The following is a 26,883-nucleotide window of genomic DNA, read 5'->3' on the forward strand; positions in this document are numbered from 1 at the left end:
GCAGATTGGGTTGAGACATGCTCAAGCACTTAGCCCTGGCTGCTCTCTCAGAGAACCGGGCTTTGACTCCTAGCCTGGACAAGGTGGCTCATAACCATCTGTACCTCCAGACCCAGATCTGACACCCTCTTCTGGCTTCCTTGGGTACTGCACACAAGTGGTGCCCAGACACACAGGCAAGCAAAACACTCACACACACACACACACACACACACACACACACACACACACACACACACATAAATAAAATCTAAAAAAAAAAAAAGCGTGTGTATCTTTTTGTAAAGACATGTTCTCACTGTGTAGGCTTGCAGTCCTAGTATTTGGGAGGCAGAGGCAGATAGTGAGTTTGAGGCCAGCCTGATCTACATAGAGAGTTCTAATATAGCCAAGGCTACATCGGAGAACGTGTCTTAAAAAAGAAAAGGTACACGTATCATTGATTACAGTGTTATACAGTCTTATTATCCCACAAATCATAAAGGACAGTCAAGATAGGACACAAGGTGACCTCAACCTTAAACTTAGCCAGTGTTCTTGTGGGTGACAGCCCCATTTACTTATTCACAAATCTGCATTGTTTCCATTATTTATGATTTCTGCTCAAACTGGATGCTGTTCGCCTGGTCCTGTACTATCCATCTGGGCCTCTGGCAGGACCCTGCTGTGTCCATGTGTCCAGCGTGCTCACTGGCAGGACACAGTTGGGCAGGGTGGCAGGGAAGTCACATTTTAACAGACGGCCCAGGCTGGGGGTGTCCTGTGGGCAGCAAGCGAGGACCTGAGATGGTGCCAGAAACCTCACAATGCCTGGAACGAGGCTCGATTCCTCAGCACGACCAGCCTGGACTTCAGCTCCTCCTCCACTCTGCCTGTTGCTAAGGGGAACGGTTGAAGGCCTTTCCCACTGTGTCGGCCTGTTGTCCAAGGGAGGGGAAAAGAAGTGGCCCGCTGTTTCACAAGGGAAGTCAACCAGCAGGCCATGGGCTTCCTCCAAACTAATTACTGCCTGTTTGTTGTGAGATGGCCCAATTCAGCAGCCACCCTACTACAATCTGAACACCAGGGTCAGAACATCCAGGGCCAAGAGACCAGACCAAACGGTTATTAGTTCACAGAACTCCAATTCTTTATTCATCACAGCTTGCTCACAATGACATACAGGAAAATAGCACTAATGAAGAGTAAATATGCAGGCAGCAACCTTCGGGAGTTGGGAGTTGGGGGAGAAAAGACTTCAAAACTGCAATAGGTACTTATGCTGGGTATCTGCTGATTCTTTTAGTTGGCACAAATGCCCTGCCTAGCCCCCTAACTGCGTCAGCTTCACAGATGGAGTGATTTGGTTTTGTTTATAGGCAGGATTGCCCTACACTGGGGAGGAAAGACCAGCTTGAGTGAAAAGTCCACAGTGTTTGTGATTTTGTTTGTGTTTTTAATGCAACAACCAGCTCACAGTCTCCAAGTGGAAAAATATCCAGCAGCATCATGTGCTTGTACTATAGGCAAAAGCTTAAAATGAACATCATCACCCATGGCATCCACAAATAAGCCACCCGACACGCTAATTAATTCATTCCATCAAAATAACTGAAACAGGAGAAGTAAGCCCACTTCATGAAGAGCGATTTCAGGGCTCCTTGAACCCTTCCTTTGGCTTTGCATGTGTGTTCAGCACTGGAAAAGGTTCAGCCTTTTGCTTCTACCCTGGCTGAGCTCAGGTCTGTCTTCCCATCCATCCCTTTCTAAAACCCAAACACATTTGTAGCACACAGTGCACAAGAAGCAGAAGGAAGTGCTATGCTCGGTGGTTTTCCTTAGCCTGGCGTTGTGGTTTCTAGGCAGGAAGCAGATTGTGAGCAGACAAATGTGGAGACACACTACCTGGGGTCTAGGTGTGGGCGTGGTCAAGCTCAGAGATTCTGAAGTCATCTAGGTCACTAGGCAATGGTGGGTTTCTAGCACCATAGACTGTCTACTGACCTCCTTTTTCTGTTGGAATGAAAAGGGCAGGGTCTAGAATTCCACATGGGGAGCTTCGAAAAGGACAGACCTCGCAAATTCATTTGAGTGGAAAGACACAACATCAAAAGCCTGTTACAGGACATGTAAGATTATGAAATAACTTGCATAATGCAATACTCGTATTTTTTAACAAAAATGTAAATATTTACAAAATAAGATCCAAGGTACTTTTTTAAACATCAAGCAAAACATTCTGCAAAGAGACCGCATTGATTTTATTTTATTTTTGATTCTGTTTTTTGTTTTGTTTTTAATAATGAGTTCTTTTTAAACCATGTCATACATTTCCCATACTGATAGCTCATGATCCATTATAATATCGGCAGGGGGATTTACTATGGGAGGGGCGTGCCGTACCCGCCACGGTTCCGTACCCGCCACGGCTTCAGCCGGACAGTTCCACTTGGAGCTCCTTGTTTCTGCGCACCTCCGCAGCATGTCTCTCCTAGAAGACATCAGAGGCAGAAGAGGAGGTCAGTCCATGTGGTCCAGGGAAAGAGGAGAGCCACCCTAGCCTCTGCTGGACGTGTCTGGTTAGAAATAACCCAGTGCGCTATCTGTCTAAAGAGGAATTCCTAAAGGGATTGTCTTCACTTCACAAGGAAAATGTGGGCCCAAGAAACGTCACAGTAGAGAAGATTACAAGTATCGTTATTATTCTGTACAACCCCTCCTCATACGCTGCCCTCCCTTGCTGCTGATCAAACTCTGCAAGCAAATGCCTTGTAAATGACAGGCAAGCCTTTACGGAGGAACTGTACCCGAATCCTGGACTTCTAATACCACCACCACCACCACCACCACCACCACCACCACCACCACCACCACCACCACCAGCAACAACACTGTTCTTTGTTTAAATTATGATCAAAAGGCCAAATGATCAATAGGAAAATCTGGAATACATTGACTGCTGTATAAATTCTGAGACTGGCAATAAATATAACATTGTTAGTTTCTCCATCATTTCAATTCTTTAGTTCCCTTTTCGGGCTATTTTAAGGAGGTTGTGCTTGCTCACAGGCACTTTGGGAAACTGAGATCCAGAGAGGCGGCTTTGGTACCAAACCTAAAACCTTGTTTGTGATGGCCCTTCCAAACTCGAGCCGAGCCTGTTTCCAGCGCTGCCCTGTACTCTCTGGCACACACTGGTGGAGTCAGTCTGGGCCAGTCATCTTTCCACGACACTTCGAATGTCTGAGGTTGCATCACTGCTGGTTAAGACTGTAAGCATACGCCCTAAGGCCTATCACAGCCATCCTTTCCTCATAAAGGCTTTTCATGAGAACAAAAGCCAATACAGTTGCACCGTGCGTATGAACGCAGGCATAAATAAAATCTTCCCTTTTACGGAGCAGTCTCATTAACGAAGGCTTTTAAGGACCAGACTTAAAACCTTCTTTTAGGGCTCAGAAGAGACACTACAATAAGTGAGGAAAAACGAACTATCTGAGGGTGAGGGAATGAATCTGTCCACGCCACACTTCGTTTCATGTCTCTTTATTCTTCTGCTGTTCTCCTAATTTTCTTGGCCTAATAATTGTCTATAATTTCTTAGCTCTAATTCCCTGTTGTCATCCTCCTGCTTCTTCTCATCTCGCCTAATATTTCCTCCTTCACAGGGGGCCTGAAGCAATAGAAAAAGTTACAAGAGTGACCTCTCATCGGTCAAAAGCACATTCCTAGGGTAAGCGATAAGGAGCCTAGCCATTTACCATGGCTTTTACACACTTTTCAAGGTTTCAGGACTAAGAGGGAGGGCCACAGTGCCCAAATGAGACAGACTTTAGACATGGGTCTATTGTCAGCAAACTTGGCAAGTGAAGAATCGGCAGGCTTTCCTTAGGGTGCTTTGTGTTAATAATCTTGGTAGACACTTGTGACTCTGACCTTGTGCATAACTGTAAAGTTTTAAACTTACTGTCTATTTAGAAAGGCCTTTTGTCTAGTTTGAACTTGCTTTGAGGTAAGTATGAGCTAAATGTGTGCAGTTTGTGTAGATTCAAGTGAGACTGTTATTGTTGTTAGTCTGAGTGAAAGGAACAAATCAGACTTTAAACGTCTACAGTCCACGTGGGACACTAGTTCTGGCTGTGAAGCATCTCCTAATATACTTTCTACATATCAAAACTGTACAGCTGCGGAGCGGTGGTGGCGCACGCCTTTAATCCCAACACTCAGGAGGCAGAGACAGGCAGATCTCTGTGAGTTTCGAGGCCAGCCTGGTCTACAGAGCGAGATCCAGGACAGGCACCAAAACTACATAGAGAAATCCTGTCTTGAAACCCCTCCCCCCCAAAAAAAAATTGTACAGCTAATGAAAAGTCATCTTCCTGACCATCCATGGATATATGTATGCCCATGAAAATACATGGTAATGGGGAGATATCATAGCTGTCATTGCATAAGAAATTACAGATGGAAGCAATAGTATTCAGAGTTAACGGCCGGCAAGCCTTGCTTGAATAGGGTACCCCATCTGAGAAACATTCCTCTGGTGGGTTGACATCTGAATTGTCTATTGCTACAAGCTGTATTTGCTACAATAGCTCATGACAATGGCTCCTGACATCACATGGTTCTAAACAGCAGAATTCATTTCCTTGGCTGTGTTGGGCTATAAGGTCTTGATGGTGTCATTTCATAGCAGGGCACATTGCATGAGGTTGGTGGATATTTATTTGCACAAGGAACCCTACTATTAAAAGCACTAGCCTTGGGCTGGGAAGTGAACTTTCTAAGGAGGAACTGATGGAGAAAAGGTGGATCTAGAGTTTTTTAGTTTGTGCTTCTACATTGGATGACCATAGGCACGTAGTTTTGCATAGAGGTACTAAATGGCTGTTGAATTGAACTTTGAAATGCTAATTATTAGTAATGTTATTCATTTTCCATTTAGAACATTTTAAAATTGCTTTTCTCCTCATATAGTTTCTGGGATTCATTCACAATCATCTTATTATTAAAGCCTATTAATGCTAAGTGTCTGTGCTTACAGGGTTCTGGATTCATTCACAATCATCTTATTACTAAAACCTATTAATGTCAAGTGTCTGTGCTTACAGGGCTCTTTACACTATAACACTGAGCATGTGCTTGTCACCTAACATGCGTCACAACTGCATCTGTCTAGATTTGGCTTAGATTGATTTCCTTAATCTTCAAAATATTGTGGTAGAGATTCTGTTAGTCCCATTTTACAGAGAAGAAACCAAGGCACAGGAAGGCTAAAATTTCCAAGTTCATATAACTAACAGGTTGTTAGATTCATCATTAGTTATATATGAACATGACATGTTTTTTCCCCTCAAGTTTAGGCTGTAGGCGGGGGAAAAATGTCACATATCCTGTACTTCCTCAAAAGTTAAAAATTAGTGGAAGTGGAAAGTTGACTCTAGAGAAAGATTTTCAAAGTAACGTGATTTAATTGGTTTAAACGAGCCCTTCACATACATTGAAAAGTCACAAAGAGAAGGAAAAAAGGTACATGCAGAGAAATGAAGTTGCTTGGAAATGTGGGGAAATCAGTGCAGATGCAGCAGATTCCACTTGTGCTCAATAATTATGAGGCAAAGCTGTAGCACTGTCTTTTTCTCATGCAGATAGTGACAGCTGGGCTCCCATGAAAACTCAGAAGATGCCGAGACCTTTCTTGTGCTGGAAGACAACAGAGCTTCCAGTGTGAAACGCAGCTTCACAAGAGTAAACACTAGAGTTAGCATTATTAGTTTGCTTTGGATTTTACTTCTTACTCAAATTAGTAAAGCAAGGGGTTTGCTGGAGGAAATTAAAGACTTAATTTGAGTTTGAGATAGCTTTAAAAGGAAATTTAGATAACTCTTCTGAGTTTCTAAGAAAATATTTTCAGGAATTTTAGTTGGCCTGCTATTTGGGAACTTTATACCAAATTATGAGATGCATACTCCTGATGTGTTGATGTGATTTTAAATGAAAACGTTGGAGAAGCCAGTGTAGGCCTGCACAGGCAGTGATGTCATCAGCCTGTGGTCCTGATCAACAATCAGAAAACTCCAGCTGGAGCTCCTAAGGCAGCTGTGAAGCTCTGTCTATCTACGAAGTTCACTAAGAATGTTGTCTATGGACTTCACTAAGAATGTTGTCTATGGACTTCACTAAGAATGTTGTCTATGGAGTTCACTCAGGATGCTGTCTATGGAGTTCACTAAGAATGCTGTCTATGGAGTTCACTCAGGATGCTGTCTATGGAGTTCACTCAGGATGCTGTGTATGGAGTTCACTAAGGATGCTGTCTATGGAGTTCACTAAGGATGCTGTCTATGGAGTTCACTAAGGATGCTGTGTATGGAGTTCACTAAGGATGCTGTCTATGGAGTTCACTAAGGATGCTGTCTATGGAGTTCACTAAGGATGCTGTCTATGGAGTTCACTAAGGATGCTGTCTATGGAGTTCACTAAGGATGCTGTCTATGGAGTTCACTATGGATGTTGTCTATGGAGTTCACTAAAGGTGTTGCCTATGGAGTTCACTAAGGACTTTCTTCTTTAGTAATATCTACTTTGTTATGAATTTCATATTACTTTGCTAGGTGAACTTAGAGGTCCTGGACAGGCTAGGCCTAAGCACATCTAAATTTACAAAATATTTTCTCTGCAATTTCCCCTCCCCCAACTCCGCTTCAAGGCAAGTGTAGTAGTATTTTGGCACTGTAAACATTACTTTTAAATGAAGACATGTATGAAAGGTGGCTTTAAGAAAACTTCTGGTCCCCTGAAAAATATGACTTAGAGATTTCTTACTGGAAGTCAAGAAATGTGAAGTCATTTGCCTTCCCTTCCTTTGTTTCTTAATGCTTCTTTAATGTCCGTAAGTATCAAATATAATAAGAGCTTGAACTAGATGATCTCAGACAGTAATTCTATGAAATTCCATTATCTAAGCTTATTTCAGTGCAAGATGATGTCAGCATAATCAGGTTCCTTTCTTTTTATTAATGTTTTGAGTCTGTGGCACAAAAGATAGATCAGAATTAAGCTGGGAGAGCTCATAAAAGTCCTGTTGTCATATATCAAGATGCTGGTGGTCATGGGATCAAGGATAGTCATGGAGATCACTTCTAATGCTTCTGTTGAGACTGTTTGTGATGCAGTAGTCAATGACTAATAAAGAGTAACAACTTCAGCTGAGGACACAGTTTGGTCTGGGAAAGGCTTGCACTCATTCCTACACTCTAGCTTTGTGATCTTGGCCAAATGTAGTAGACTTTCTAAGGAACAGGTTCTTTAGATGTGGAATGAAATAACATTATTTCTTGGTAGCATTGCTGTTTGGATTAAATGTGATCATACATGTGAAAGTTCCTTTGCCTATATTGAGTAATCAACAATGGCTGGTTACAATCCCTTTCCCCTTTATCAGTTTTTCATCAGACACGTTCAGTAGTTAATTGGTCACGCCAGCAGCACTTGTGAATCAGAACAACAAGAAAATGAATGTAAGTCAGATGAGAAGAATGTAGGGAGCAATATATGTGACAATAAGGATTGAGATCTACACTTATGTATCATCAAAGTCACCTCACAGGAAAAAGAATCACAAATCTTATTCTTTTAAGAAAAAAATTACTTTAAGCTATAGCATGTTATGTACTGCTGTTGTTACTAAAATCATGGCTACAAATGCATCTACTTGTTGCTGGTTGGATAATTAGACGTAAAATTGCTAACTGTGCAGAGATCGCGTCTCTTCCTTGTAAGTTGTTAAGTTCTACACTTGTAGTTGGTGAGGGTAAATCTGGTTGTGTGAGCCCTGCAGGGAACTCCTCTGAGTTTTCTTTTGTTGTCATAAGGCAGGCTGGCAGGTGGGATGGGTGGAAGGTTCCTCAGGTGGCTCAGGAGTGCAGTAGAGCAGGGAGGGACCCATCAGACTAGGAAGAAAGCATCTCTTTAATATTTCTGCTGGGCAAGAGAGGGTGTTTTCCTTAGTATGGGAATGTTGGTGTGTATTGATTTCTACTGACAATAGATAATGGGCAATTCTCTCTCATAATTAATAATTAGACAAGGTCTCACTTATTATGTATCCCAGTCTGACTTCAAATCCGTGGCCCTCCTGCATGGTCTCCTGAGTGCTAGGATTATAAGTGAGGTCTACTGTGTCTGGCTGGTGAGCATCTTTTTCTACCACTTCCCCTTCCAGGCTTCTGAGCACACAGCAGAGACCCTGTAAATGCTCTCTGAGTGATTAACTCATTAATATGTAATTCCTGAAGTAATTGCCTTTCCAGATGTCAAGTTTCAGAAAAGTTTCTGTTACAGGGGCGGCTCCATGCACTCTTAGCATTACACAACTTACTTTTTTTGACTCCATTTAACCAAAAGGCTATATATAGATCATAGCAAATTTGCTTTGCCCTATTTTAGGAAAGAAGTAGTTTTAATGCTCACAGACATGGACGCAACAGAAGATGACTCTTTTTACACCACATCTCTAATTCATTTAAAATATAGCACATAGAAGGAAATTTGGTACTTCCTAGGAGGTCTTCCCATTTCACTGAGGAGATAAAAGATGTTGGCTGTCAGTGGCCAAAGGTTCTACATGATTTGAAAAGTATTCATTTAGCTATGGAAAGCCAAAGAAAACCTGGTTCTAGCAATAATATTGGCTGTCCCATATGATGTGAGCCAGATTAGAATCCTGTCAGCTGAAATTGAAATCGGAATAGGTTGTAGAGTAGTTCTCAAACCTGGGTACATGCTGGAACAGTACAGAGTTTTCAGAAACTGATGTGGTGGTTTGAATAAAAATGGCCCCGTAGGCTCATGAGTTTGAATACTTTGTCCCTAGTTGATGGAACTGTTTGGGAAGGATCAGGAGGTGTGGCCTTGTTGGAGGAGTGTGTCACTGGCGGTGGACTGTGAGTTTTCAAGAGCCCATGCTACTCCCCTATGTCACGCTCTCTGCTCGCGCACATGGATCCAGATGTAGTCTCAAGATACTGCTTCAGTGCCATATCTGCCTGCCCACTGCCATGCTCCTCAATGTGATGGTCATGGAGTCATGGACTGTAGCCATTTGGAACATGAGTCAAAAATTAACTTTCTTTTGTAAGTTGTCTTGGTCATGGTGTTTCATCATGATGATAGAAAAATAACAAAGATGGCTAGGTATCTCCTGGGGTGCTGTAGCTTGATCCCATGAATTAAAAACCCTTCACAGGCTGGATATTTTCAGGGGAATTTCAGTTAGAAATGTGTACGTGCATGTATGTATGTAAGGGGGCAAGGTTCAACTATGAGAAAAAGGGGCAGGGGATGGGTAAAGATAAAAACACAGAGAGCCAGGGTGGTGATGGTGGCAAACACTTTTTATCCCAGCACTCGGGAGGCAGAGACAGGTGGATCTCTGTGAGTTTGAGGCCAGCCTGGTCTACAGAGCGAGTTCCAGGACAGCCAGAGTGGTTACACAGAGAAACCTTGTCTCAAAAAAACAAAAACCCAAACCCCCCAAAACAAACAAACAAAAAACAAAACAAAAAACCCCAAACAACCCCCAAACAAAAACAAACAAACAATAACAACAAAACCACACAGAAAAAACTATCTGTTTGTTAAAAGCAACACTGCTAGAAATGCTAGTTGAAGTATATAAATTTTATGAACTAGTTTACAAATAAAATCAAGAGGGATAAGTTGAAGGTTTGCATGCATGTTAATTCAAAACCAATAGTGCTCCTGGCCTGGGAGGGATGCAGACTTCGATGTGCACACTGAAGGGTAGAGCGTGAGACCAGCATATGCCATCCATGGTAACTGCACTGGAATATTTTTAGGGCCTAGGATGTGAAGAGAAGGCGGGTACGTTGTTCCAGACTGAACGCATGGCCCTCTGCTGTCTGTGGTACCACTGCTGGTGGGGTAAGCAAGGAGATCCTCTGAAGAGAAGGGTAAACTGAGGAAAATGTGGCTGGGTCAAGATTAGGAAAACAGAGACAACCAAGGGAACTTTGCTGCCCTGGATCCCAGTAAGCACGTGCTTAGGTGCCACCACATGTGACACGTGGTGAGCCGAAGTCCAACTGGAGACATTGGGAGAGACAGGGCGCTGCTTTGAGGGGCATGGACACACTGCCTGTAAACTTAAAGAAGCTCATCTAAAGTTGACCCTCTTGGCTTCTGCCCAAATCCCTAGGACTGTTCACACATCTTCCAGAGCCCCAGTGTCATACTTCTGTGCTGGAGCCCGCACCCTTTCCCGGGCAGCATTCTCAAACATCCATGAAGAGCACGTCTGACTAAAACGACCTCTGGGAAATAATACCTTTAAAAGACTTTAGCTGGGTACAGTAGCACATGTCTGTAATTTGAGCTCCAAGTCTGAGGCAGGAGGATTGTGAGTTTGAGTGTAAACTCTCAGTGCTCAGAGGACAATGACAGTATCTCTCTGCATTTGCAGGGTCTGACATAACGTAGTTGTGCGAACGGGCCGGAGGGTGGGAAGTATAGATGCATCTTTCTCAGGGTTGCTATTTTTCAAGCTTAATTCAGTTTCTGGAAATGGACAAAGCAAAACTATTCATAGCTACATTGTGTATTTTTTCAAAGGCAAACTTTTGGGAGGTGTGTGTGTGTGTGTGTGTGTGTGTGTGTGTGTGTGTGTGTGTGTATGTTTGTACATGGGCAGGGGGATATGGAGAAAGCCCTGAGGACACCAGAACATGATGAAATAGTCCCTCTGCTGTGCTCCATGCTCCAGATTTCCTTACAGATTTTCTTACATGGAGAGAATGGGCTCATGACAAATATTTATGTTGTATTAAATATATATTATTTTAATAAAATATTATTTGTTAATTTTATACTAACATTAATTATTATAGCATTAATATAATAAAGCTAAATATTAAATATATGCAACTTGGTATTTTTCCAAGACACTGGTTTGTATAGAAGTCACACACATTTGAGGCCAGTCTTCCTGAGTCCACTGTCTGATGGAACATTTAACAAGGGCTCCAGTGATGATGTAGAATTCCCTCTTTCCACCCCAGGGTCAGGCCACAGTCAAACTACAAGATGACAGCAGCCTGAGGCTGACTGTCCTGGCTTGTTCGCAGCACACGGCATGCTCCAGCTGTGCTGCACAGACACGTCCCCCAGCTGTGCTGCACAGACACGCCCCCCAGCTGTGCTGCACAGACACGCCCCCCAGCTGTGCTGCACAGGTATGTCCCCCCCAGCTGTGCTGCACAGGCGTGTCCCCCAGCTGTGCTGCACAGACACGTCCCCCAGCTGTGCTGCACAGGCGTGTCCCCCAGCTGTGCTGCACAGACACGCCCCCCAGCTGTGCTGCACAGACACACCCCCCAGCTGTGCTGCACAGGCGTGTCCCCCAGCTGTGCTGCACAGGCGTGTCCCCCAGCTGTGCTGCACAGGTATGTCCCCCCCCCAGCAGTGCTGCACAGGCACGTCCCCCAGCTGTGCTGCACAGACATGCCCCCCAGCTGTGCTGCACAGACACGTCCCCCAGCTGTGCTGCACAGGTATGTCCCCCAGCTGTGCTGCACAGACACGCCCCCCAGCTGTGCTGCACAGACACGCCCCCCAGCTGTGCTGCACAGACACGCCCCCCAGCTGTGCTGCACAGGCGTGTCCCCCAGCTGTGCTGCACAGGCACGTCCCCCAGCTGTGCTGCACAGGTATGTCCCCCCCCAGCAGTGCTGCACAGGCACGTCCCCCAGCTGTGCTGCACAGACACGCCCCCCAGCTGTGCTGCACAGACACGTCCCCCAGCTGTGCTGCACAGGTATGTCCCCCAGCTGTGCTGCACAGACACGCCCCCCAGCTGTGCTGCACAGACACGTCCCCCAGCTGTGCTGCACAGGTATGTCCCCCAGCTGTGCTGCACAGACACGCCCCCCAGCTGTGCTGCACAGACACGCCCCCCAGCTGTGCTGCACAGACACGCCCCCCAGCTGTGCTGCAGACACGTCCCCCAGCTGTGCTGCACAGACACATCCCCCAGCTGTGCTGCACAGGCGTGTCCTCCAGCTGTGCTGCACAGACGCGTCCCCCAGCTGTGCTGCACAGGTATGTCCCCCCCCAGCAGTGCTGCACAGGCACGTCCCCCCCCCCCCCCCCCCCCAGCATTCTGGTGCCCTTACCTTTTCCTGCAGACGTTCAATGATAGCAGCTAGATTAGCCTCACGGTTTTCCTTAATTTGTTCCATTTTCAGGATCAGCTTCTCCTCCGCCATCTTGCTGAAGTTGTTATTCTCTTCCAAAGCCTTCTGGAGGACCTCTCGCTCATGCTCCCTCTTCTCTGCCAATTGCTTCAGCACCTGAGCCTCCTGAGACTGGGGAGGAAACACGCCCATTTATAGTTAGCGGAGTGCTGGCTGGCGCTGCAGCCATGAGCATCGCCGTCCAGCCCGTTCTTGTCTGTAGACGTCAGCACTTTCTATAGAATGTGCTGGCGGGGAATGTGGCTCCCTGAGTTTTCAGCTGTCAAGGTTTTGGACAGAGTGTCTTAGAAATGGCACCAACTCTCATTGAGGACTTTCTTTCTTTCTGTCTTTTTTTTTTTTTTTTAAATAAGAGGCTGCTAAGCATTTCTGCAACAGGAAGTGCGACAAGGCGCCACTGGACCACAACCTTCCGTGGGAACCTGAAGAAACTGGGAAAGGCCTGGGTCTGGGTTTCCTTTCTCTTCTGCCCTTTTCTCTACCCCACTGTTTTCTGGCCGACCATAGCGTGGGCCTTATAGGAGCCTTTCAACTTTTGTCAATCAAATTCACTTTCTCATTTTACTTCACACCATTCCTCCCCCTTTCCCACCAGCTATTAATAAATTCTCTCGGGCGCTGGAGATATGACTCAGTGGCAAAGGACACCTTGTGCTTTTGAAGAAGACCAGGGTTCAATACCTAGAACCCACATAGCAGCAAGCAGCTGTCCTCAACTCCAGTTCTAGGGACTCCAATGCTCTCTTTTGGCTCCTTGGACACTAAGCAAGCACATGGTACATAGACACACATGCAGACAAAACATGCATACACATAAAATACTCCGCAGAGACTTGGAAGCATTTATATAATTTCAGTGTTTAGTGTCCTTTTGGCCAAAACCAGAAGAAAGCCCTGGTTCTGGTGTCACTCTTCATCTGGACACCCAGAGGAGTTACTGGGACCTTCAGGAGTGAGAGCAGAGCCATTGGAGTTAGCTGAGTCTTGTTCCTGTTCTCTCTCCTTAGCACCAGCAGGATGTATGGCTCTCTGCAGATGTACTCACTGGAGGCTTGATGATGACAGAGAACCCAGTATCTACCTGCTGAGATCTGTTTCCAAGGTTCTTTAGTGAGGCCAAGGAATTTATGCTTTTGATTAACAATCCCAGTGATTCCATTGCTGGTAGGCCAAAGTCTACCCTTTGCAAGACACACTGGCCATCTTCCCACTTCAGCCTCTGAGTGCTAGGATTAAAGGAATGAGCCTCCATACCTTACAGTATTAAATTGTGTGTGTGTGTGTGTGTGTGTGTGTGTGTGTGTGTGTGTTTGTGTGTGTGTGTGTGTGTGTGTGTGTGTGTGTGTGTGTGTGTGCGCCTGCAATCATGTGTGTAAGTGCCCTCCCCTATGCAGGCTTATGTGGAGGTCCGAGTTTGGTATTAGGGTAATCCTCAACGATTTCTTCATTTTTATTCATTCACTTATTTTTGAGATGTGGTCTCTTGCTGAACCTGGAGCCTGCCATTTTGTAGACCAGCTGGCCAGTGAGCCTCAGGATCCAGCTACCTGTCTCTGACCCTAGAGTACTGGGGCTCTAGACAAGTGCCTGTATGTAAGCATGGATGCTGGGTAGCTGAACTCAAGTCCTTCGGTTTGTGAAATAAGCATTTTACCCACGGAGAAATCTTCCCAGCCCTGGCACTTGCTGTTTAGACAAATCCTTCACTAGATCATAGCTTAGGGGCTCTGGAGCTTGTTGGAGCCCGCTAGGTTTCCTAGTGGCTGTACCCAGCAGGACTGCATAAGAGGTTGATTGGACCACAGGCCTGGGTACCAGGTGATTGTAACTAGCAAGGGGCAGGTCTTTTGCTCCACCCCTTGGCATCGTTATAAATAGACCTTTGGAATAAAGTTCTGGGCTGGTGGATAAGGATCCAGGCCCACCTGAGTCTATCCTGTTTTCTCTCTCTTTCTCTTCCTCTCTATTTCTAACTAAGTCTCTTATCCCTCATTCCTCAAGAGTTCCTGGGGTAAATAAGTGTGGGGGCTGGTCCCCCACAGGAGCTCTCCATAATTCTACCAGTGCTGAAAGTGAGACTTAGGACTCCGTTATTGCAGTGTGCTAACAGCTCTTTCTGCCTGTAACATCCCTGGCTTTATTCCTTGGAGAAATCAACCCTGAACATGGCTCAGTCTTGCAGTTGGACCATCAAGGAAGAAGATGGGCTTTGGTTCCAGCATTTGTATCAGTGAGCAAATGAACAGCAACTTCAGAAAATTATATAAAGACGTGACCTAAAATGAGGGAGAAGCTGAACAATGGCAACACAGGATCTAAAAAAGTGGAAGCATGTTCCTACCTGTGTGTGGGAGTAAAGTTCTCGCTGCATGTTCAGACAGATGTTCCTACTCTGTGCTGTGGTTGGGCAGACTAGCAGGAAGTAGGGTGGGCTGTGTGGGTTTAGAGGGAGGTGGAGTATGGACCCTGGCAAACGTTGTTGCATATGAGTGTTTGAAGACAAGTAATGACCTTGGAGGATCATGGCTGAGAGAGTGTTTCTGACACAGAAGCTCTCTGAGAATTGAAATGGAGAACTGGGTGAGGTGGCGGGCAGCTGACGTAAGGCAGCAGTAAGCTACGGCAAATACAGAGCTGAGTCATTCAAATGTGCCATCCGGGGAGACGGGAGAACCCTGTCTACCTCACTGTTTGGGAAACTGAGGCAGATTGCTGGTGAGCACCTTTTGTGCACACCGTCACATAGAACTCAGGATCACTGGAATAATGATGCGAGAGGTACATGACGCACAGTAATGAAACAGAGAGAAGAGTTATTGTCCATTTAGGAACACTTGAACATTTTGCGAAGAGGTTAATTAGCATCTCTTATACTACTGAGTCTAAGAGTTTAATTACTACACAGATGAACTGGATGATAAATCTGAGTTAACTGGTCTATAAAACTCACTTTACACACACAGAAGAGATTTAAGACTACACTGTAGGTGCCACTGGTTTCCCATTTACTTCTGAAGTACACATACTCCTGTTACTCTGTCTTCTTGTGCCCTTTCATCATTTGTAGGATATATTACTTGACACCCAGGCCATTCATCAAACATCAAATGCCTTAGTTCAAAAGGACCTTTCCACTAGCAGGCTGAATGCGGCCCTCTAAGCATCAGACTTTCTGCTAATACTGAAAGAACATTGTTGACATGGCTAAGGGCAAAAAAACCACGTGCTCAAATATGACAGTTGAGTGTAGCTGTGTGAAACAAAGACCACAGTGTTCACCTCACGCTGAAAAGCCAGAAGTACAGAAAGGGACTTAGAGTGATGAAAACCTGGAGTTTCATAATGAGCTCTTCTCCTTCTGAAGATGGGGTTGCTGAGGTCCCCGCACAGGAAAAGTCTGTGCACTCTTGCTTGTCAAGAAGACCACATATGAAGATTTTAAGACTGTGAAGCATGCTGGCGTCCTGAATACTGAACTGTGACTATATGAAAACTACTTCCTTTAAGAAATGCCATTTACCAACTTAAGAGGCCAGCTGCGGATTACAATTCCCAAAAGAATACAAACTTGCCTGGTCGGTCCGAATAGACTGGTTAGGAGGAACTCCAATGTGAAGTGTTGGAGTATTGCAGAGCTAGGACCTAATTACAAGCTGTTATCCTCCTTTGTGTGTGACCTAATGTCCTTGAAAGTACCACTTGGAACCCTTTGAAACGCACTGGCCTAAACAGACCATGAGGTTTCACCAACCCCAAAGCCTCAGACAGCAGTGAGTCCTCCAGCAGAGGTTTCTCCGCTGTGCTCTGACCGGCCTGTTCCATCTTTCCCCTAGTGTATTTGAAAAGTGTCTTGATTTATAATTCCGTTTGTTTTGTTCCTACAAATCTTAATGAAACTGCTCCCATGTTGTGACTTGGTGTTTGGGGAAACCGGAAACTCTATTCCTGGGCCATAGTTGTTCCCAGCTGACTCAAGAATAAACTCTCTATTACCCTTCATCTAAATCAAGAGTTATGTTTTTGTGTGGCTACAGCACGTCGTTGGAGGAGTCGGTCACATGTCCTGGAGTTATTGCAAGAGTTAGAGGCTCCTCCCCATAAAGACCGAGAGCCGGCGCTGTGAGAGGGTTGGCAACCGCGTAAACTGCACCTGGTTCTGACCTCACAGACGTCGGGGTCTGGTAATTTTGTAAGGGAGAAAGAGGGGCCTATTCTAAAACTTTAGGGCTACAAATGAAGAAGTTGAGGCTACCTGGTTTGGCTACTAATGGTTCCTTTCACACCAGTTCATTTAGAGCAAGGAACTCACTTCTCTTTCAGAGGTTCATAGGTCATTAGAATTCACTTTGCGGTGATGTTGTCACAGGAATTAACTCTTACTGGACAGATTTGAATTGGGAGCCTTTTAATTTAATCTACTTTAGTTTACAGTTTTATTAAGATCATAAGTATCATTACATTTTCATCTTTTTTTTATAATATTAATGTTTTTCAAGCCAGTTTTAGATGGCATGATCTACTTACATATCTATTATTTATCATCTGGATTATTCTATATATTATTATAAAGACTATTTTATATTTAAAATATTTATGAAATGCACTATGTGGCAGCAGTATTAACCAGGACCACTTTCCTTTGTAAAATCATTTGCTGGACCATAATCTTTGCAAAGGCAGAACTTGGTGCACTTTATCTAGGGCTAGGCGACCCCTCATGGTGCTCCTTACATGTGTGCAGAGAGTAACTTCCTCCTCCTCACACTACTGTGTGACAGGGGACCTGTTACAAATCCCTTCCACAGGGGAGAGCTGGTTAGTTTGAGTCACCTGGGAAGAAGGACTCTCAGTCGAGGGGTTACCTCCATCAGATTGGCTGTGGGCATGTCTGTGGGGCATTTTCTTGATGAATACCTCCATCAGATTGGCTGTGGGCATGTCTGTGGGGCATTTTCTTGATGAATACCTCCATCAGATTGGCTGTGGGCATGTCTGTGGGGCATTTTCTTGATGAATACCTCCATCAGATTGGCTGTGGGCATGTCTGTGGGGCATTTTCTTGATGAATGATTGATGCGGGAGGGCCAGCTCCCAGTGGGTGACACCACCCCTGGGCAGGTAGGCTGGGTTGTATAAGAAAGCAAACTAAGCAAGCCTTTAGGCAGATTCCCTGTGGTCTCTGCTCCAGGTTCCTGCTTGAGTTCCCGGCCTGAATTCCCTCAGTGATGGACTGTGTGTGACCTGGAAGTGTAAGTCAAATGGCCCCTTCCTCCCCAGGCTGCTTTTGGTCCTGATGTTTATCAGACCAGAGAAAACAAACTAGGATGATGGGCAAGAGGATAGAGTTTAGATGACTTGCCCAAGGGCAGCAGTTATTGGGTGGAAAGATAGATTCAACTGCAGATATTCTGATAACCGCGTGTTCTTGGGACGATTTGAAAGACACCCATAAAACTCTGTAGTCACTGAAGATAGACCATAGAGCACCTGCCCTGGGACATGTGGGAAAGAGAAATCACTAACGATGGTATTGGAACAGCAGAGTGCGTCGGATCACCCACTTGGGATGTGTGGAAGCCTAGATCTGCTGCCTCTTGCTATGTGAACCTTGAATGAATGGGCACAGTGCCTGGATGGCCAAAATGTTAGCATCCATCCCACAGACATGCTCACAGCCAATCTGACGGAGGTAACCCCTCGACTGAGAGTCCTTCTTCCCAGGTGACTCAAACTAACCAGCACTCTCCTCTGTGGAAGGGATTTGTGGTCAGTTGCAATCTGAAGACTTTAAAAAGAAAATGGACACTGATTGCCAGAGGTACTTCAATAAGGGAGAAAAAGCAAGAAAAATTGCATTCTTTTTAGAATAAGCTTTTCTATCAGCCAAACCATGGAGCATTAGTTCTGGCTGGAAGGAGCTTGTGCAGCTCCATCCAAGCTAGTCACCATATGGTCAGTGCTATGACTGTGCGCAAGTGGCCTAGGGACTTGGGGAAACTGCCAGGGTATTTAATACACAGTACATCTGATCCCTGTGGAGACACTTGGGTAGCAGCCTTCCAGCCCTGACTTCAGAGAGCCCCTTCTGTACAACTCGGGCCCCTGGCCCACAGAGGGCTCCTGGAGTCTCAGGACAGGCCTTAAACATCCTAATAAGTGGTTTTGTGATTAGAACGTCCTAATAACAATCCCTTCTCACACCTCTGCCCATGTCTACTCCTGTATTTACTTGGAGTTAGGATTATGTCAATTTAGTGAGAAAACGCTTACTATCTTAAGATAACTGGGGATATTGGCTGGCAGTAACAACTGTTTATAACAACAGCAAAGTACTATTAATACACATGTAAATGCCATGTTGGGGAGAATTTTTAAAATTTGCCATGTGTGGGAAAGGAAATAGGCCCAGGATAACGTGACTATGTCTGAATTCTGTTTCTCAGTTTTTAGCAGCATTTTAATATTCATTTATGCTTTTAATATTTATTTATTTGTTTTGCAAGACAGTGTTTATCTGTGTAGCCCTGGCTGTCCTGGAACTAACTCACTCTGTAGACCAGGCTGGCCTTGAACTCAGAGATGCACCTACCTTGGCTTCCCAAGTGCTGGAATTAAAGGAGTGTGCTACTATCACCAGGCTAGTTTTATTATCCACATCTAGAAGCATTTGTTTTATGCAAAAATTTCATATCTCTTTATGGCTTACACAGTGGGGTCTCACCTGGTGTTCCCTCCCAACTTGCCTGTCCACTAGTCTGAACAACTGCCTTCAAAACATGTTCTTTGTGCTTGTCTCTGTGTGTCCTTAATAATGAAACTGTTTTTTGTTTGTTTTCTAGTCTATAACCTGGAAAGTTACAAGGATTAGACAGTATGTGAACAGAGACTATGGGAAGCCAGGAAGAAAATGTAGGGCCATGGGTTCTAAACGTTCCTGTGCTGGCCTTGATAACACAGTGGAGACATCCCAGCATGGGGTGCTCTCCACTTTCTAAGTTTCTATGTCAAGGTAAGTTCTAGAGATTACATATTTCAATGTCAATTGAGTAATTATTTGGTATCATTTGGAAAAGCAGATGTTAAGTTTTCCCACTACTATAGAAGTTGTTAGATCTACCAGTGTGGGGGGCTGTTCACTTGAGTGGCTACGGACCACAGATGGCTAGTATGATTGGAACTCACTGCAGGGGTAAACCACACTCTCAACTTAAAACAGTATGACAAGAAGAAATGTCTCACTTACTAGTATTTCTCCATGGATTACACATTGATATAATGCTTTGAGTATGAATAATTTAAAGTATTAACAAAATTAATATAACATGTCTCTGTTTTTATCTGACCACTAAGAATTTTCAGTGTGTATGTGGTTTACTGCATTTCTTTCTTTTGTTTTTTTGTTTTTTCTTTTTTATTTTCTCAAGACAGGGTTTCTCTGTGTAGCTTTGTGCCTTTCCTGGAACTCACTTGGTAGCCCAGGCTGGCCTCGAACTCACAGAGATCCGCCTGGCTCTGCCTCCCGAGTGCTGGGATTAAAGGCGTGCGCCACCACCGCCCGGCGGTTTACTGAATTTCTAATTGGTAATACAGTTTTATGTAGCAGCATGCACACACAGCTCTTTACTTTCTATTTATATAAAAACCACCACATAGGATGCCAGCAGGCAAAAGAACTACACATTCCATAGCACATGAGCTAAATAATTGTCCGGGTTTTTACAGGAACACTATAGGTTGGCAGACGACTATGGGTACCTGCAGTTTTGTGTCTCTAAGCTCCATCCGCATCCTTTCCTGGTGAGGCCTTCGTTTTCTTTTGCCTCACCCCCGGATTTTGCCTAACCATCTCTCCAGTGGTGGGTGAATGGCCTAAGTTTGAGTATCACACTGCTGTATCTCCTCAGCCATGGGGCAACCCCGGCTGCAACCTGGTTGCAAGAAAGAGAAGTCCTGTTTCTGCCTGAGTTGCTGTGTTGTTGGAAAGTGACCGGGGAGTGAGGGTAACCAAACTTCCCTGGCAGTGAAGCCAGGTAGAAAACACAAGAAGAAATGGCGGCCTGAAAACAGAGTTTGGATGATAACTCAGCATCATCTCAATTCAGGGATCCTTATTTCTGCAGGCACTCTTGGACTTTCCAGTCTCACACCCACTGTCTCCTTTAGCTGGTGCAGTTGGATTTGGGCTCTTTGTGTGTCCTCACCTGGATACACTGAGATGTATGCGTTTGCTGAGGACTCTTTAGAGAGAATTAGCAGTTTTTCACATGAGTGCTAATTAAATCAGTATAATCCAACAGAAAAACAAAATCAATGGATGAATGTTTAAGTTGGTACTTTTTCTTAATTAGCTGTACTTCCTCCTAATTGAAAGTCTACTACTAGAACATAATCCACATGGTGATTTCTTCACTGAAAAAATTCCAAATTGCACAAGAAATATAATGGTATACGCCACTTAGAAAAAAAGATTCCAATTTTTTTTCCCTAAATATCAGAATTCTGGCTGAGTCCATTTGTCAATGTTCATTAGCTACATGGTCAATTTCTAGTTTGATTTAATTGTTTAAATAACTGTTAATAGTTTACTGTTGTCAAGATGTAGGAGTTTTACCAGAACCATTAATTAGTTACTTCACGGAGTTTTATAAGTTTTATAAATTAACGCTCAGTTAATTTTTATTATCTGTGTTCTTTTTCCTTCAGCTGTTTTCTGTGAATTAAGAACAGTAGCTGCTAATGCCATAGTGTACTAACCCATGAAACTGAACTTTGCTTTCTGAATTTTAATTTTGGACCAGCCACTGACTTTATATTCTGAGCTCTGTGTCAACTTTGGATGTGTGTGTGTGTGTGTGTGTGTGTGTGTGTGTGTGTGTGTGTGTTCCATGTATATGTCTTCCTGTACTATGCTGTGCCCATTACACAGAAGCTGTCTCTGCTGAGTGAGAACTTCAATTGTTCCAAGGACAACAGGCACTACAGAGCGTTAGACAAGACAGTTAGTTATGCCTGCAAGTCACAGCAAAAGAGGTTGCAACAAGTTCAGTCTTGTGCATTTATTTGGGTTAGGAGCTCAGTTTCTGCATTTAAAATATAAATTTATAACAATATTAATAGTTTATAGTATTTAATATATTGGCAGATTTTTTTGTAGACAACATAAAGAGTATTAAAAAGCAGAGTTTCACTTATATAATAAAACTGTGTGTGCAGGATACTCTTAGTGGCCACAGGAGTCTAAAACACATCCTGACAAAGCGGGAGGGAAATACTGGACAAGGATGAGTTTTGTGAGAGAAGACTTGATGGGAAGAAATGCCTCCTGGTGGGACAGATACGTGCAGCCAGACTTTCTCCAATGCATAGATTTGCTAGGCTGTCTTAATGCCCTCAGATCATTCAAAATATTTATTTTTAATTATCCATGTGTGTGGTGGGGTGGAGGTGGTATGTGCAATCGAGTGCAGAGGCCTGTGGAAGCCAGAGGCAATAGATTCCCTGGATCTGGAGTTGCAAGGTACCATGAGTCTGTGGAGAGGAACTGGGGTCTTCTGTAAGAGTAGTAAGTGCTCTTACCTACTCAGCCATCACTCCAGCCCCTGCCCTCAGATCTTAATGCTCACAGTTTTCTTAGTATCTTACTGTAGAAAATTAAAGGTGTTGGGGTAGTGCAGGTTCATTCAGGTATCATTGTCTCTTGGAATTTCTGCTTGAAGTCTCTCTCTGTGTGTATGTACATGTGAGTGTGTATGTGTGTGTGTGTGTGTGTGTGTGTGTGTGTGTGTGTGTGTGTGCATACACATGTGTGAGAGTGGAGGGGAAGAAGGAAAAAAGGAGAGACCTTAGAAACTTTTGTGAGTTCAAGGCCAGCCTGGTCTACAGAGCAAGTTCCAGGACAGCCAAGGCTATACTGAGAAACCCCGTCTCTGAAAAACAAAACAAAAAACAAAACAAAAACTCATGGAGAAAGTTACCTTTCTTCTTTCCTCGGCAGCCTCCAGCTTTTTCTGGATCTCCTCCAGGGACAGGTCTTTCTTCTTTGGAGAAGCTAAGGTTCGTGGAGCTTCTGAGATGGGAGATGGTGGCTTCAAGATCAGCTCAAAAGCCTGGCCGGAGGCACGTTTGTTGATTTGCTTCACCTCCATGTCTATGGAAGGGACATTGGAGAATGGTAAGCGGGCGGTTGAATCGAGTGACTTCTTTAATGACTTGAGTCCAGCACTTGCACTTATTCTAGGAAATGGAGGCCAAGTGCTGCACCAAGATAATCAGCTCTGTCTTGTTTCCAACATTCATGAATTCCCACAGCTCGACTGTGCAATAAACAGTATGGATGTTTTTGTTGACAAATTTTGTACGTTCTGTTATTTGCAACAACAACATGGATAAACCTGGAGTGCATTGTATAAGAGAAAGCTAGGCACAGCATGACAAAGATTGCCTATCCTCCAAAGTACAGAATGTAACGTGCCTGCCAAAGCTGATGGATACCGGGGAGATGTTGGTTAAATAGTACGAAATTTCAGCTAGACAATTAAAATATGTTCATAAGTGTCCTAGTGTGCTTTCTGTTGCTGTGACAAAACACCATGACCAAAAACAACTTTGGAGGAAAGGGTATATTTGGCTTACAATTCCACATCACCATCTGTCCCTGAGGGAAGCCAGGGCAGGGACTTAAGCAGAAACTTGGAGGCTGCAGCTGAAGCAGAGACCATGGAGGGACACTGCTCACCAGCTTCCTTTCCATGGATTGCCCAGCTTGGTTTTTCATACAATCCAAGACCACGGGTCACACTACCTACTCATAGCTGGCTGGACCCTCCTACATCAATCAAGAAAATTCCACATAGACCTGTGCACATGCCAATGTGATGGAGTCAATCTCCAATTGAGCTTCCCTCTTCCCAGGTGACTCTGGATTGTGTCAAGCTGACAAAAACCTCAACCAGTACAATGTGATCTACAGTGATAATAGTAACATATTGTGTTATTTTTACATTTAAAAATTATTAGCGTATGTTCATTGTACAGAATTATGGGTGTGATTATGACTTTTTCAAATTTTCTCATCATGCACTTTGTTTATATTTGTCCCCTATTACCCTCTCTTGTCTTTCTCTGTCTCCCTCTGGTTGGTCTCCTTCTTCCCAAATATCCCTGATGGGAATGTCTTTCTGTATGCTGTGAATGTGTTGCTCTGATTTGGTTGATAAATAAAATGCTGATTGGCCAGTAGCCAGGCAGGAAGTGTAGCATAGGCGGGATAAGCACAGAGGAGAATTCTGGGAAGAGGAAGGCTGAGTCAGGAGTCTCCAGCCAGACACAGAGGAAGCAAGATGTAAAGGCAGAACTGAGAAAAGGTACCAAGCCATGTGGCTAAACATAAATAAGAATTATGGGTTAATTTAAATGTAAGAGCTAGTTAATAGTTAGCCTGAGCTAATGGCCGAGCAGTTTTAATTAATATAAGCCTCTGTGTGTTTACTTGGGTTCAAACGGCCTCAGGGCCCCGGGAGCCAGGCAGGACCAGGAAAACTTCAGCGACATATCCCTCCTCCTACTTTCACACCATATATGTATATACATGCAGACATACGAAAGAAAATGAGATATGTGCGTTTCTGAATCTGATTGTCTTTACTAATAAAATGATCTCCAGTTCCATCTATTCTTGCAAATGACAATTTTATTTTATTTTTATGATGGAATAAAACTCCATTTTGTCAGAGTCTAAACATTTTTAATCTATTCTCTCTGATTGGGTTCTTGCCAGAAATACATGATAACACATGAGATAAGCATATGTTAACTAACTTGGTTTAGCCACTATGCAGTGCATATTATATTTAAAAATTGGGCACTGTAGGGCTGGGGAGGTGGTTAATAGCACTGGTTGCTCTTTCAGAGGTCATGAGTTCAATTCCCAGCAACTACATCTTGGCTCAGAATTATCTATAATGGGATCTGATACCCTTTTCTGTTGTACAGACCTACAGGAAGATAGAGCATTCATATACATAAATAAATAAATCCTTTAAAAATGCACACTGTAAACACATACAATTTTAATTGTTAATTAAACAAAGAGAACAGAAAATTGCCAGCCACGCATATCATTGCCATACGTACTAACAAGTAGATTACCTGAATTTCAAATTTTAATCATAATATGATTGATAGGCTTATTATCAGACTTTCATGTATTAATCCTGTACTATCATTTATAATCTAAAATAACTTATAACATAAAACAGTAATAGGTAGTATCTTCTAGGACATTTATAACTTCATAGCTCCCAATGTAGGAAAATCTACTAATTTCTTTAAGACTTCATCTGTTGGTTTTCAGTTTAAGCTGAGTGCTTTGATTTGAACCCCACACGACTACCCTTTAGTCTCAGTACACTGATCTTTGTTTGCAACCAGAAACTTCTTGGGATTAAGCCACTGCTATGTGTCACTAATATTTCAAGTGTAGGTGTCTCCTGAAGACCCCCAGGGGATTCCTAAACACTCAATGGATGAATCTCTTACTGTAATACATGACAGAGTACTTTCATTTGAGCTCAAGAAAGAGCACTTTGCATGATTTCTACATTGCTCAGGTAATTACTATCAAGGCGAAAGATAAGGCCAAGTAAACTCTTTGGAAATATGAAAGTCGCTACTGAATCTTTTTTGAAGTGGTGCATGAGTGATGTGGAGTTGTCTCTTCAACTTCAAACAGCTCACACAGCTTTGCTTTCCTAAGTCCCAAAGCAGCAGAAACCATCCCAGCCCTTATGTTCCAACAAATTGGAGCTCTCCTTGTGTCTTTTAAGACTCGTCTACAGAGCTCCGAGTCCCAGGAAGGCAAGGACCATGATGAATTCATCACTGAATCTCAGTGACAGCACAGATTTTACAGTCTCTTAAGAAGCACAACTGGATTCCTACTAACAGCAACATCTGACAGATAGTACTGACGGATGTAGTTGATGTGTTGACTCAGTGGACTTACAGGTACTGGGCTTGCTGCATGCGTTCCAGTGGAAGTTTTGGTTGGAGATGGATTGGTTATGTGCACACAGAGACAGCTGCTTCTGGAAAGTTAATTAGCCCTTCTAATGTGTGTGTCATCCAAACAGCACCAGAAGAAGAATGACTCTGAGTTCTCAAATAGATTTTAAGACACTTAAGACTGGGAGCCTGCCCTTCACCTTCTTTATAATGATCTTTACATATGTGGAAAGGCAGAATAACTGCGAGCCTCTCAGACATCAGGCAGATCTGGTACAGATAGCTGCCTTATTTTGATTACATTGGCCGAATTAGGTGAGGTTGATACTAATACTGTTGCTAAAGACAGACAGTTCCTGGGTACCTCTTAGGCATCAAGGTAAGACATGTAATACCCTCTGCCCAACATTCCTAGGAGGAGAGAGTAAATGATATTCCAAGAGTCTAAGCATCCTTTTGCCTGGGGCCACACACACATTGGAAGATCCAGAGATGAAACCAAACTAACCTAATCACCCTGAATTGGCACAAAGCAAACTTAAGAGGTTGCACTTCAATAAAGTCAATTGGCAGCCTGGCACAGTGGTGCATGCCTTTAATCCTGGCATTTGAGAGGCAGGGGGATCTCTTGAGTTCGAGGCCAGCCTGTTCTGTACAGCAAGTTCCAGGATAGCCAGGGCTACACAGAGAGACCCTTTCTCAAATAACGAAACAACAACAACAACAACAACAACAACAACAACAACAAAATAACAAGCAAAACAAACACACAAACACAAAATGAAGTCATCGGTCATGCCGACTGTAGAGTGTTATTTAGCTTTCTTCAACAGGGTCTTATGTTCTCTAGGTTAACCTTGAACTTGCAATCCTCTTGCTTCAGTCTTCTGAGTGCTGGAATTTTAAGTCTGAACCATTACGGTGGCATGAAGTTATTTTCTACTTAATCCCTCTTTGCTTGTGACTTTAGTTAGAAGTCAGTTTTATGTATGAATTTGATCATCATTATTCGCTTGTTCGCACTTACTCATAAAAATTACTCACAAAATAGTGATGATGGTAGATTTTCTACTTCTTGAGTGATCTATGTAGAAAAATGGTTTCTTGCAAATTAAGATCTAATGTAACTGTAGTATAGTGTGTTTCATTATTTGAAAAGACGTCTTGTGGATTGTGATTTGCTGATGAGAATGCTGATGAGCATGTTGATAACAACAAGCCAGCCATGCTTCTTAAGAGACATTAATGTGCTGTTTATTAGCACCAACTTCAAAGTGTTGCGAGCAATAAGCAATCAATAAGACCTAATGGCCAGACACAACAAATCAACACCGAGATCTATAAAATGCTCATCTAATTATGTTAGGAGCTCCGAGAGAGAAGTACATATATTCCGACTCCTGCCAATTAATTATGCAGCTAGAGGTGTCTCTGCTGCAGGCTGCTCACCATCGTAAGTGTAGATGTTGATGTTGCGAGGTTCCGGGTAGAAGCATGAGCAGATCAGTGACAGCATGGACAGCTCCTTCATTTTCTCCTTGTAGGCTGAAAGAGAAGATTCAAGGTTAGAATGCTCCGTTTTCTGAATTTCCTCTTAATGCCTCTCTAAATTTGAACAATAATTACAGCC

The 26,883-nt window shown here is 43.7% G+C and overlaps 1 protein-coding gene across 1 annotated transcript in view; it reads right to left on the reverse strand.

Moving 5' to 3' along the window:
- Positions 1 to 1,104: 1,104 nt before the first annotated feature.
- The window catches only part of Stmn2 (stathmin 2), a 54,885-nt gene continuing 29,106 nt past the window's right edge, over positions 1,105 to 26,883 (reverse strand). The window contains exons 2-5 of the mRNA XM_052716345.1: positions 26,703 to 26,798; positions 22,226 to 22,398; positions 12,171 to 12,362; positions 1,105 to 2,470 (exon numbers count right to left, since the gene is read on the reverse strand). Of these exons, the coding sequence (XP_052572305.1) occupies positions 2,411 to 2,470; positions 12,171 to 12,362; positions 22,226 to 22,398; positions 26,703 to 26,798 (521 nt within the window). The 3' untranslated portion in view covers positions 1,105 to 2,410. The remainder of the gene's footprint in view (positions 2,471 to 12,170; positions 12,363 to 22,225; positions 22,399 to 26,702; positions 26,799 to 26,883) is intronic.

The sequence above is a fragment of the Peromyscus californicus genome, unplaced genomic scaffold (genome assembly GCF_007827085.1).
Source record: "Peromyscus californicus insignis strain IS unplaced genomic scaffold, ASM782708v3 Scaffold_5__1_contigs__length_169319896, whole genome shotgun sequence".
Classification (NCBI taxonomy): domain Eukaryota; kingdom Metazoa; phylum Chordata; class Mammalia; order Rodentia; family Cricetidae; genus Peromyscus; species Peromyscus californicus.